The 14,118-nt window shown below is 32.3% G+C and overlaps 1 protein-coding gene across 2 annotated transcripts in view; it reads left to right on the forward strand.

The window, feature by feature from the left end:
* LOC143078913 (uncharacterized) overlaps positions 1-14,118 on the forward strand; it is a 31,760-nt gene that overhangs the window by 14,809 nt on the left and 2,833 nt on the right. For both annotated transcript variants that reach the window (XM_076253968.1, XM_076253969.1), the window contains exons 3-11: positions 1,018-1,226; positions 2,853-3,251; positions 4,192-4,373; positions 5,709-5,805; positions 6,920-7,103; positions 7,653-7,778; positions 10,379-10,533; positions 11,834-12,407; positions 13,502-13,664. In XM_076253968.1, coding sequence (XP_076110083.1) covers positions 1,018-1,226; positions 2,853-3,251; positions 4,192-4,373; positions 5,709-5,805; positions 6,920-7,103; positions 7,653-7,778; positions 10,379-10,533; positions 11,834-12,407; positions 13,502-13,664 — 2,089 coding nt within the window. The remainder of the gene's footprint in view (positions 1-1,017; positions 1,227-2,852; positions 3,252-4,191; positions 4,374-5,708; positions 5,806-6,919; positions 7,104-7,652; positions 7,779-10,378; positions 10,534-11,833; positions 12,408-13,501; positions 13,665-14,118) is intronic.

Here is a 14,118-nt window from a genome sequence, read left to right on the forward strand (position 1 = left end):
ATTGTAGATTTGGCACGGATAGGTGCACAGTAATGGTAAATTTGGTACGGATAAGTATACAATGATGTAGAATTTGGTTTGAGTGAGTAAACAGTCATGGCAGATTTGGTACGGTTAAGTACACAGTTATGGTGCATTTGGTACGGATAAGTGCTCAGTGATGTCAAATTTTGTACGTGTGAGAACAAAAGTTAATCATGTCAGATTTGGTACTGGTGAGTACGCAGTGATGGTAGACTTGGTACGGGTAATATGTCAATGATGGCATATTTGGTGCGGGTAACAACACAATGATGACATATTTGGTACGGGTTAGTACACAGTGATGGTAGATTTGGAACGGATAAGTGCACACTGATGTCAAATTTGGTACAGGTAATATGACAATGATGGTATTTTTGGTAGGGGTAAGTACACAATGATGTCAGATTTGGTACGGATAAGTACACAATGGTGACAATTGGAAACGGGTTGCCTGTATAGGATAAGCGTTCCCAGCTATGCATTTGCACCCCTCAAGTAGAATACAAAGTGATAGACACAATTTAAAAACATTTCAGACAACTATACTGGTATTTACAGATCCATAAAACCCCCAATGTTCGTATACAGACTTACTGATATATCAATTGAATGGAAATGTTCATAGCAATAATTTGTCATTTCTTAACTGAAATGATTTTAAAAAAAATGTGTATAAATGCTGCACATCATTTGAACTTTTGGTTTTGCCATTTGATTAATAGAGACTTTCCTTTTTGAATTTCCCTCGAAGTTCAGTTTTTTTTTGTGATTCTACTTTTTACTCGATATGTAGATGCAGTTAAACATATGTAATTTTATGTTTGTTATTTTCTTTATATGTTTTAAAAGTTAGTTAATTGGCCTTTTAATTTACAGGTGTCAATGGGTATCTAACTAAAGGTCCGATATTTTTATTAATCAGCCTTTTAACTATCAGGTACCAATTGGTACTTTAGGTCCGACATTTTAATCAATCGGCCTTTTAATTTACAGGTGCCGATGGATACTTTGTATCTGATATTGTCTGTGATATATATTTTGGCGTAAAAGCTCCATGCTTTGGTGGAATGATGGCATTAGACGGTTTAACAGGGAAGGAACTTTGGCGCCATTATTCCATACACGAACTTTTCGGAATTAATTGCAATGAAGATTTAAATAATGATGGGATTCTTGACTGTACTGGAGGCGGAAGAGCTGGGGTAATATAACCATATACATGTAATAACTTCTGTATTTCATTTCAACACGAATGCGTTTCTAGAATTACCATTATGATACATGTACGAAAGCAAACGTTTGGACAGTTAAATACATTTTTAATGTCCGGTAGTATTACGATGATCTGTTGGTTCCATTATAGAGGGCGATGTTGGTCAAATCTTAAAAGGCGATGTTCCGTTGGTCAAATCTTAAACGGCGATGTTCCGTTGGTCAAATCTTAAACGGCGATGTTCCGTTGATCCCAGTTTAGACGATGATGCCCTGTTAATCACATCTTATACTGTGTCTATATTCTAGCTTCTTTCTCTTGGGATTGAAAAGATGTGTGTATAACTGGAAAATTATTAAGCCACTGTTTTCGTAACTCAAAAACAAACCACCATTGAAAAATACTTCAATAGATGCAAATATTTTGTTTGAAATTTAGCTGTTCTTCCTTCTGCAACGTCATTCAAGTGGTTTCACTTTCGAATGCTTTAGGACTAATGTGATTAACAAAGGATGCGAATTGAAAGAATTAAAGTAATTGAAGTAATCTATTTTTATTAGTCCATTTATGAAATAATTCGTAATTTTTGTTCTGAAAGTACCTTTCTCCTATCGTTATGTTGCATAAAAAAGCTATTGATAATTTTCAAAAGTACTGTAAATGATTTGAGAAGAAACTTCGACATTTCGAACTTAAATAGAATACGAAACAAAATTTCTTAACTGCATCACGTCTTTATTCTTATTATGAACTAATACATCTCTCAGCATGTTGAAAAACAATTAAACTAAAGCATTAATCTTCATTAAATGAGACGCAATGAACAACCAGAAACACAATTATATTTGAGATTGATTGAATTCGTCAAATTGGCTAATGTAATTCTCAATTGCAATTATATTTGTTCAACCATTGCACATCTTTACCATTTTAGAGCAACTGTTTTTATTTCATTGCACCCTTGATATCTTACATTATATGTTTTTATATATCTGAGCTTGTCTTAACTTACAAACTACAAGCATGATGTTAACGGTGTTAAAAATGAAAACAACACTTTATAAACCCCGTTCGTTCGAAGCTCTTTTCTGGCTTTTCCTCCATTAGGAACGCTCCGAGCCAAATAGTTGAAAGCCAATAAGGCATAAGAACCGAACAATTAAAGAGCTTTATGACTAAAAAGGTCTTTAAAAATAACAAAAATCTATCTAACTTGAGAGAGTTGAAACCATACTTTGCTAATGATTCCTAAATTTCCAAACGAACAATTTAAGAAAGGTTTGTTAACAATCATGTTGAACAGTATCGAAATACTCAGCTGGTGACACAACCAGGGACTGATAGTTCACCAGCAGGCTTTGTCAATCAACGACTGTAAAAAAGGGAAAAAAAATGAATTGAGTCCTACAAAAAGGCAACAGTAGTATACCACTGTTCAAAAGCGCTTTTCTAGATTCACCTTCATCAAGAACGCTCAACCAAGGTTGTTTGAGAATCGAATCAGTTGAAGAGCTGTTTGACCAAACAAAGGACCATAAAACAGAAGATACTTAGTCTTAAACTCACGACATGCACCACATCTGCTCATTTAAAATAAAGTATGTATTAACTACAGGCATTTGATGCTGTCAGTGGAAAAGATGGAACCTTATTATGGACATTTGACAAACAGGAAGCTAAAAATGAAATAATGAATTTATATACGTCTCAAGTAGTTAAAGACCTTGATGGGGATGGTATCAGAGATATATTAGCCATTCATGGAGGTGATCCATTACAAGACCCAGGAAGTAAATTCCGACTGTCGGGGAGAATTGTTTTCTTCAGTGGGAAAACGGGAAAAGTACTGCAATGGGTTGGAGTACCCGACGACAAGGAATCATATTATTCACCACAAGTTTATCAATTAATAGACGGACTAGAAATAGTTTTATTTGGAACAGGAGGTGAAACGCATGGTGGATCATTGTGGTATATTTCATTGGATAATCTTTACAAAGGAGAAATTGACAAGGTAATATAGCAGACAAAACTCTTAAACAGTAATTAATTATTGTTTTCTAATATATTTTGTATCATGCATCGAAATAAAAAAAAAACCCCAACCTTACCACTAAAGAAACCAACATTATGAATCAAAGGCGATGCTAGATTTAATGACCCTGCTCCACCGCCTCCTTGCCCTTAAACAAACTCAGGAAAGATGTCTTGAAGTCTACAAACAGTCTTTATATACCAATATTATATATATACACGTTAATTATGAATACGTTTTAAGGAAGACATATGTACGCATAAACGTAAAATATTGTTAATAGACTGAACGACATTTTGAAATTCTAAGTGAACTGTGAGACACAACAAATGGTAGCTTGTCTAAATGAAATCTTTTGAACTTCTTTGCGTTTCCAAATTCAGCGTTCAGCTATAGATTTTCTTCTTTATATTGCAAACTCACCTGATTCATTAATCTATTAATCTAAAAAAATGTAGAGAAACTAGATGCAATAGTAGTATATCGATGTTAAAGTTAGAAATCTATAAAGAAACTAGATGCAATAGTAGTATATCGATGTTCAAGTTAGAAATCTATAAAGAAACTAGATGCAATAATAGTATATCGATGTTGAAGTTAGAAATCTATAAAGATACTAGATGCAATAGTAGTATATCGATGTTCAAGTTAGAACAATAGTAGTATATCGATGTTCAAGTTAGAACAATAGTAGTATATCGATGTTCAAGTTAGAAATCTATAAAGAAGATACAAATCAAGCAGCACAAAAAGGAATCCCATGAACTCCGGGTAAACAGGTCAAAATCATAAAAAAAAACTGGATAAATGAATAAGGATTCACCATCTATAAATTTGGAATCAAATAATATAATAATATATATTGTCTAATGGTTTAAGCTGTCGTACAATTCTCTTGTTACCGTAAATTCTTTTTCAGGCACAAAAGATCTATTCAGATGAATTCAAAGGTGTAATGACACCACCTGTATTACTCGACCTAACGGGAGATGGCGTTGAAGATATTGTTATGGCAATGTTTAATTCTAGCGTTTTAGCGATAGATGGAATGTCATTCAAGGTCATATGGAATTACACACATCCAATGTCCGAGTCTTATAAGTAAGTATACACATTAAGATTGAATTAGGGCTCATTCACATTTTATAGTAAATATAGCACTCTATTCTCAAACCTTTGTTCACCAAAGTACATTAGGAAGAATTTTCAATTACACGGAAATTGGAAAACATATATTAATATTCCATCAGATAAAAATGATCAATTTTCCCCTCGTTTATTCACAAATTTGTTAATTATTTTAACTTGTAGAAGGTGCTATATCAGGTATATTTTGAGTAAAATAAACGCTGTATGGATTATTAAAAGATCAAATACAGGACGTAATTTGTTAATAATTATGATTATAGTACATTGAAGTTGACGAGTTGAAGAAAACGTATTTTTGTTTTTTCCTTTTTATACCTAATTTGCATCTGTGAGTTTTCGCATTAAACAATCTTCCGGACTTATTTGTCGAATAGTTGACGTTTGATCCCGTTATGAATCGATAATTTTAGTTATTTAAATAGCAGTTGTTATAATCCTCGATTTAGTAGTTCTAATATAAAATTTCTACGTATTTCCCCACTGTCAAGCAGTATAAAACAAATCAATACTTTAAATACTTATATTATACCACTATTTAAAAAAATCTTTTTTTCCTACTCAAAAAGATTATTCAAGATATCATTGTAACAGAAGATATTTTTTTTCAATCCCTGCATGACTATATCGCATAACTTTAGGTCTTATGTCATCCCTTGAAACGTTTGTTCTTAGTATCTTGCTTGAATAGAGCGAAACGAAACATTAAATGATTAAAGATGGCCTCGGAAAATGTTCAGTAATTTGTGAATATAATTGTTTCTCAAAGAACTCTCTGTTTAGTCTGTAACGGCTGCAGATACTGGGGAAATATTTCAGCTTAACTCGTTACTAAAGCTTTAAAATGTGTAGGTGACTACATCAAGTGACAAATCTAGTAATAAACACTAATTATTTACCAGATGAAAATGATTGTAAATATTTAAACATGTAGATTGCATATCAACATTAGTTTGAAGCCAAAATGAACTCAATGTAGGCGGACTAATGAATTAACATTGTATTTATTGAGTGCGGTAATGTAAATCTATATTACATGGCAACCGTTATGTATAAACAGGCGGTTTTATTCCTTGTGATGAAGTTCTAGTTTTTATTAGTTGCATCTAATATCGTGATAAAAATATGAAATTCTGTCATGTATATGGTTTGACAATATTTGAATAAGGTATTTTATATTTTCAAAGATTTAACAAAAATTATGATATTTTGATATTTTCAATACATTATTTTACCCGAATATAGTAGAAATTAAGCGACCCCTCAATTTTACATTTTTTTGGTTTTCAGTACGCCTGCTCCTGGTTATTACAATGAGGACAATATACCAGACTTTATGATTAAATACGCCAATGGTCCAGGATTTCCGTTATACTACTTTTCTGACGTAAGCATTTCTCCCTTTATTGGCTTCCCATGGAAGTAGTAAAATTAATCTAACTCCAAATTACTAATATTTCACTGCATGATTAAGTTACAATTGAGTTATAAATTGATCATTACTGCACTTGTCGCAGTACTGAGGTATATCAGATAATGTTAAGTATAGGGATACAACAGTAATAGATTTATATTGATCTGATGTCCGACAAGAATGTTAAATTGCCAACAAGATAGATAAATGTCAGACAGTTAGATTTTACATAAATAGGTTGGTGAAGTTTTCCAACTCATTAGCCAATTTTAGTTCATGTGGTTTGTCATTTTAATTCTATTGTTTTGTCATTTTCAACAGACAAAAAAGAGGGATACTATTCCAAAGTGGGCAATCATAACGCACAAGACGAAGAACACTCAACAACACCATAGTCAAAAGAACGAAAAACACAAAACAGATATCTTAAATTTGAGGCACAAGAATTCGAAATAAAAAATAACAACAAAAGAAAAAAAGAAACATATTTTTTGGTTTAAATTGGGGTTAACGCAGGTGCTCTCTAAATGTAGGCAAATCCTGTACAAATAATCGCATCCACTGTGAATTGAACATGGGTAATACAAATCGTGAAGGTTTTTTTTTGTAACAATGTAACAACTGAGGATTTTTTTTTATCGCCAACGAGGACGTGATTGTTGCAACGACAAGTAAAATAATACATATCCATAATTACAAGAGACACACATTTCTACCATATTCTGTTAAACTTTCGGAGACAGCAACTAAATCTTCAGGAACTTTTGATTCAAAATCTGAATTAAAAATTTGAATTATTTGAGGTACCAAATTCAACCGGCATTCCCTTTTAAAAATAGAGTGCAGAAATTAGTTGGCAATCCAAGGTTTTGGTCCAATAATACATTGGTATGTTTTCATTTGTACATTCAACTTTCTAAAACACAAGAAGGAAACTTGAGCTCAACAAAATAATGTTTTCACTAGAACATATATAATGATAACTGATGCTCTAGATCGAATGGCTAATGCCACTTAAACACCCTATGATTGGTACCTGTAAGATTTATAATACTTCCAACTCAGATATACCATTGTTTATCTTCAGACTACAATCTTAGATGGAAAAACTGGTCTTCCCCTAATAAATCCAGCTATTCGTGATTCTGTAGGAGCGCAAGCATCACCACTGTCAATAAGTGTTGAGGGATTTGGCAATGATATTTTCTTGTACTGGATGTCTGATTGTCTCAATTTTGAGGGAAAAGGAGGGACATTTGAATTCGTAAAAGGTAAGCGGTTAGAAAAATGTCACGTCGTACGCATTTATTTTCATTTCCGTTTTACGTACGTTGAAGACAAAGCAACTGCAATTAATTAAAATAAACTGTGCTAGAAGGAGTTACATCATAGTTAACTTATTGATATCTTTGATGAGTTTTCACTGTTACATAATTTATAAAGTAATAATCAACAGTCTAACTTGTAGCTTAGTCACTCCTGCTAAATACCGATGGCAACAAAAAAGAACTTACAATATACTGTGGATTCATTATTTTTCGTTGGATATCAATTTTCGTTGTATTCATGGGAACAGGGAAACCACAAAATTCCATATCCACGAACATGCAAATTTTCCTTAATCCACGAAAATTGGAACAACAATGAATCTACAGTATCAATATTTTAAAAAATACTATTTTATTAAAAACGTTAATAATAATTTGCTTCCCTACAATCAATAAGTATTAAATGGTCCAAAAATGCAATGATCATTGGCTTGGATTTTTTTAACCTCATTAGTTTTTAATAATTATAATAAAACAAACCATTTGCTTCAGGTACCAATGTTCATGAACAAAGTAGATCCGATTTCTGCCGTTTGAGATATAAAACCCAAGGGTATAGCAAGATATATGCTATAAGCAAGAACACTCCATCACCTGGAACACCAGTCTACTATTCTAGTAAGTGTGTTTGCTATTTATTGGTACCACAGTGAGACCAAATATAATATCAATATCAGTTTCTACCGTTGAACACGTACCACAACGATGAGGGATACATTTAACGCCAACAGAACTTCAATAGCGTGTTTGATTTCAAGTGGGTTCGTAATTCAATGTTTCTGCATTTAATTTTATTTTTTTTCTTTGTATTATTTTATCATTATTGATTTTTTTTAATTCTGTAATGCCCTCAAGTCTTAACTACTTTTAAAATTATTTGTCCTCATCTTGTGTACCCCGAATAGCTGAACTACATGCTGTTAACTATCATTTGATTGCAACTCGTCAAACTTGAGAATTGTAGTTAGCTTGATTAGATATTACCTTTGTAAAAAAATGAATATGGTGATATTTTGTTGATTTATAGATCCTTTATAAGAGTGGCTCGTGTATTGAATTGACCATATAAGTGCTTATTCAACAGAATAGTTTAGACGTTTTATATATGACCGCTTGTTCTACTGGTTTTACTGGTAATACTTCAGAGCTTGCTTTTGTTCTTGATTGCTCTTAGTTTTTTACTTAGTTTTTATGTAGTTTTAGTTGCAAAATTATTAAGGATTCAATTTCTTGCAAGAAAAAAGCAGATAATTCTTTCCGCTTGTACCCGTTAAAAATATTAATCATGGTATATCTTTGGCCTTCCATTTTTTTGGAACCTAACGTTTCCGATGAAGAATATTCAGAAAAAAAGTCGATTTAACTTATAAGAATCAAAACTCGTGAATCTTAGAGAGACCGACCAAATCATGACAAAACATACCCTAAGAAAAGACGGAAAGCCAAACAACAGTCTATACTTCATAGCAACAAAAGAGAGGGAAACATGAATCCCACAATAACTTGGTGAGGGAGCTGATCCTGTTCCACTTGTGGCATCTGTTGTGTTGCTCATTGAACTGCAATTACGGTGTTAATTCTCATTTGGTGATGTCACAATCAAGTAAAGGAGAACGCGAGTGTGACTTATACAATTGAAACATACACGTGGTCATCTGTGGCACACAATCTGTAACGGTCAACCAACTTATGACGGCGGCCGTTATACTTTCTAAGGGAAGACTTGCAACCTACCACTTGGATCTCCTGGTTCAAACGTCTCATTGTACGCATGGATCCTCTTTCAAGAAAATCATGATAAGAAACGCATTGTTTTGAATATCGTATCTACTTAGAAATACATAAGTAATTTGCATCTGCTTACCCTTCTGGAGCACCTGAGATCACCCCTAGTTTTTTGGTGGGGTTCGTGATGTTTATTCTTTAGTTTTCTAAATTGCGTCATGTGTGCTGTTGTTTGTTTTTTTTTTTTCATTTTCAGCCATGGCGTTGTCAGTTTGTTTTAGATTTATGAATTTGACTGTCCCTTTGGTATCTTTCCCTCTTTTGCAAGCGTTGTTGGAATGTTGCAGACGATTTACACCTAGATATTGACATTGAGGGTCGTTTCAACAGCATTTTTTACGACAAATGAATGATAGTTTTAGCTTTCCGATTGTAAACTTTCCATTTTAATGTAGTGAGATTTTAGCAGCGCCTGTAAACGAAGCATTTATCTTCCAGTATATATGATATACCACAACTTGTATTTCCTAAAAGGAATGCTGTTGAAAGGGAAGCTATTAAACCAAGAACTCTAAGTGATGAAGTTGAAATTAGTACTTGTAAATTTTACGGACAACATTACGAGTTGGTTAACCGTTATGGAATATCCGTTTCACAGATGACAGGGGAAATGTTTCAATTATTGTATCTACAATCTTACCCCCTTTTCCCCGAATGTGACATTCCGAATTAGACTTATTTCCGAGTTTGTACATGTAAGGCAATAATCTGCTTACCCTTTAGGTGCCCACGAGAGCAAGCCCAGTTTTTTTGGTGTTCGTGTTGCTCAGTCTTTAATTTGCTATGTTGTTTTTTGTGTACTATTGTTTGTGTGTTGATCTTTTTCGGTTTTTTTTTACCAATGGCATTGTCAGTTTATATTCTACTTGTAAGTTTGAATGTCCCGTTGATATCTTTCGCCTCTCTTCATTGTATATATGGTATTTAGGTCAGTTACAGTCATAGAAATTTAAAGTACGAGCAGTAATGAGAAGGTCATAAAAAGCATTGAATAATTTAAAGTTTTGAATACCAAATACATAAATAAAATAACAGATGACGGAACAATTAATTAACATCGTCAAATATCAACCTTTAATTTGAAATATTATTTAACCGAAAAAAAAAGTGTATACAATAAATCACGACTATTCGGAAGGAGTTAATGATGTCGTTGATTAACAGCAGAATTGAAATTAACCCATTGGTAGTAAATCAATCTCAAATATACCAAGCATTTTTTGTTTGAAATGTTTCTCTTAGTTAACCTTCATTAATAACTCTCTAAGCTAACATTTTGAAATGCTAAAGATATAAAAATAAATACGAATAATGAGGTGAAATGAGTAATTGAAACTGAATGCATCTTATAAATGTACAAATTATTTGGAATCGAAAAAAAACTTTGTCAATGAAAAAAACATTTAGTCGAAATATAGTTTACTTACTTTTAGTTGACAGAAAAGAAGTTGAACATTCTAAATGGGTGAATACCACACAAGAAGCATTAAATTTCATCAAGAAACATCCAGAACACCAGAAAGATTATGAATATTATAAACTGAATTCTGAGCAGGACAAACAAGAAATAGTTATAGATAGGTTTAAGGTATTGTATCATTTAATATACTTTTTTTCTGCTTTATTTGTGTTTTTTTACCAGACGTATTTGTTTTGTGACTAATCGAGAAAATAAATTTGCTTTAACAGAGTGCACATGAGTGTTTGCAATATGATGTTGATACTGTTGAAAGTGGGTGTTCTGATTGCTAGATTTGGCCAATAACGTTCACACGGCAAGAGTTTTTTTTTTCTAAAATAATATCTTTATTGCACTTTTCTTTGCTGTTTTGACACTGCAAGAGTTAAACACTTTCAAAAATGTAAAATCACAAAAATACTGATGTCCGAGGAAAATTCATAACGAAAAGTCCCTAATCAAATGGTAAATCAAAAGCGCAAACACATTAAACGAATTGACAACAACTGTCATATTACTGACTTGGTACAAAAACTTCCATTATATTGACATCGATGTGTGAACAAAACTAACATTTTTATAGTTCGTTCTTATGTTGTACAGTTATACCACTGTCCCAGCTTAGGGGAGAGTTGGGATCCCGCTAACATGTTTAACCTTGCCACATTATTTATGTATGTGCCTGTCCCAAGTCCGGAGCCTGTAACTCAGTGGTTGTCGTTTGTTTATGTGTTACATATTTGTTTTTCGTTCATTTTTTTTTCATAAATAAGGCCGTTAGTTTTCTCGTTTGTATTGTTTTACATTGTCTTATCGGGGCCTATTATAGCTGACTATGCGGTAGACTATTGTTGAAGGCCATACGGTGACCTATAGTTGTTAATGTCTGTGTCATTTTGGTCTTTTGTGGATAGTTGTCTCATCGGCAATCATGCCAAATCTTCTTTTTCATAAACAGATATGATAGGTAAAAATGTAAACAATAGGGAGGGGGCAGCAGTCAACATAATGTTATCATCTTAATTACTATATAAATAAACAAACTTTTACAATGGCACAATTTACTGTTTATGTTAAGTGCATTTTTAGTTGTCAATACGATATTTGATTGAAATGTCATATTAAAAATCCCTGGTTTTTCACACAAGGTGTCCTCTAGTCTTCGAAAAATAAGCATGTAATCTACTTATTTATCATTGGATAATAGTTTGGCTGGTAAATATCGCTAATAATCGTTGTTATTAATAAGGATACAATTGCATTACTACCAGCTCGACTTTAAAACAGGCGACAATAAGCTCGTCAGGAATATCAAACACATGTTTGTATTATGTTCATGGTTTTAATGTTTTAGTTGCACAGATAATCGATTCTCAGCCACACTTGAGAGTTAACAACAGATTATTTTACGTCTTATATTCACTTTCAGGATATAAACAGATTGAAAAATGAAGGAAAGAAAGAATATGTTTATCAACCGCCTTTACAAACAGATGACAAAGACGTTTCCAGGAAAACATCCCCCAATCAAGGATTTCAGTATAAATATGATAGTTTCAATGACCCTGGGGATTTCTCTGATTACGAAGAAGATGGTGATGTTCTTGGTAATCGTTATCCATCGTTCAGTGAAATTTATGATGATTTATATAAACACAATTCTGAATTAGATAAAAAACATAAAAATAATAAGAATTCATACCATCCACATATGAGGAGAAATAGTAAAACATATTCTAAAGACAAAAAGACACATTATAAACGTGGACGAAGACGTAGACATGTGGGTCCACATGATAATGAAGGACTACAAAGGCTCTTGTCCACTGGTACTTTGGCGCCTACCACTCTACATATAAATCATCCCGATTATAATAATTCGATAGAGCTCATATTTGGAACATACTGGTTCTTTCCCGCGGATACCCACGTGGTACTTCCAGAAGATAAAGAATGCATTTCTAAAAAGTTGTCACAGGAAAAACAAAGATTTTCTCCATTAAGTAAGTATCGAAGGTTTCCCCGGATTTTTCTATAGATAATATGAACACACATTTGTATTGTATCATAAAAAACGGTATATAAAGATATATGTGCATAATACTGATATCCATTTTAAAAGCTACACGATTGCTTTTTTTTAAAGTGTTTCGTAATGTACGGAACTTGAAAATTCAGCTTAAACATAAAATAAATATCTAAGCATACATTACATATGCAGCACTTATGTCTATTTAAAAAACTGAATGATTTTTTTAAAAATTTTTCTTAATGTATCAAACTTAAAAGTTCAGCTGGCATATAAGAATAAAATGAAAATCTAAGCATATTGTTTTCATTGTGTTTCAGGATTAACTTCTGAATTAATCTTCCTTCTAACGCTTATAGCTAAAACTAGAATGAAAACATAACTAAATTCAAGTACTCTTTGCAACAAAACAAAAACAAAACAAAACAAGATGTAGCGAAAATAAGAAAAAAAAATTCTTGAAGAAGCTGAAATCTTAGTTTCAGCCGAAATTACAAAATTTATTAACTTATTTTTTTTTTGTTATCAAGCGTGTCATTTCGACGATCTTAAAAGAGGAAAGTGTTAGTTTCATTGTGTTAATACTGCACGGGCATGGGTATCAACCATGGAGAGGTAACTAAAAATCACACAAGTACCATATACATTTCTAAATTGTCAAAAAGTTACTTTTACGTAACAAACAAGGAACTTACACTCTAGTCATGATGGATATATGGATACGAAAGTTTCCTCCTTCGGTTAGTAAGGTGTTTTCTATGTATAAACAATTTGAATTTTACTTGACTATTTCCACTGGGAGAAAACTGTCACTTAAAGTAATAAGCTGTGTCGAAAAGATGACTCAGTTTTTTTCTTTTAAAACCCTGCATCTTAATTTACCAAAATATAATATTCAAAATTCTTGGTGTTGTAGTCAAACTATCTAAATAAAAAGTTGGCACCAATGAATCAGAAACCTTCTCCACTGCGCACAACACTTTTTCTGGTCAACACAACTGTTATTCATAATAATGTTTGATATATCATAATCATAATATTGAATTTGATTATTGATATATATATTAGGTGAATATTATGGGATGGATCATGATGCTTATGAGCACGTTATCACACAAGAATGCCTTAAAAAGAGCGGAAGAGGACACGAAGACCACGAAGACAGAACGTATGAAAGTCAAACGACATACAATCCTTACAATGTCCATATGGGCCAGATGACTGTTTATAGGTAAGTTCAAGTAGTTAAATAAGTATTAACAAACATACCGAACTACAAGGTCAAATCAGAAAGGGGACGTCCACAAAAACTTACAATTTAGTACACGATATCGCTTTCATACTTTGAATCAGCTAAGTCACTTGTCAGTCCATTTTTATAATTAGAAATGTGTCTCATTATATCTAAATTAGTATTGAAATGGGCAATTATTTGATAAACTTATATTGTTTAATAAGATGAAAAGCACATATAGTTGTATTTTCTGAATCATGAATTATCAATTATCAAAATACTATGATATAATTATGTAAAGCAATGCAAATTCCAGTTCTTCCAAGACAAATTGGGACATAGAAATTTCCAAAATAATCAAATGTATAACTATGATTTGTAAATGGTTAAGTTACACTTTCAACATTTGAAACTTTAGATTTTGTCATTTGTTATCCATTATATTTAAATA

Source organism: Mytilus galloprovincialis, chromosome 6 (assembly GCF_965363235.1).
Source record: "Mytilus galloprovincialis chromosome 6, xbMytGall1.hap1.1, whole genome shotgun sequence".
Taxonomy (NCBI): domain Eukaryota; kingdom Metazoa; phylum Mollusca; class Bivalvia; order Mytilida; family Mytilidae; genus Mytilus; species Mytilus galloprovincialis.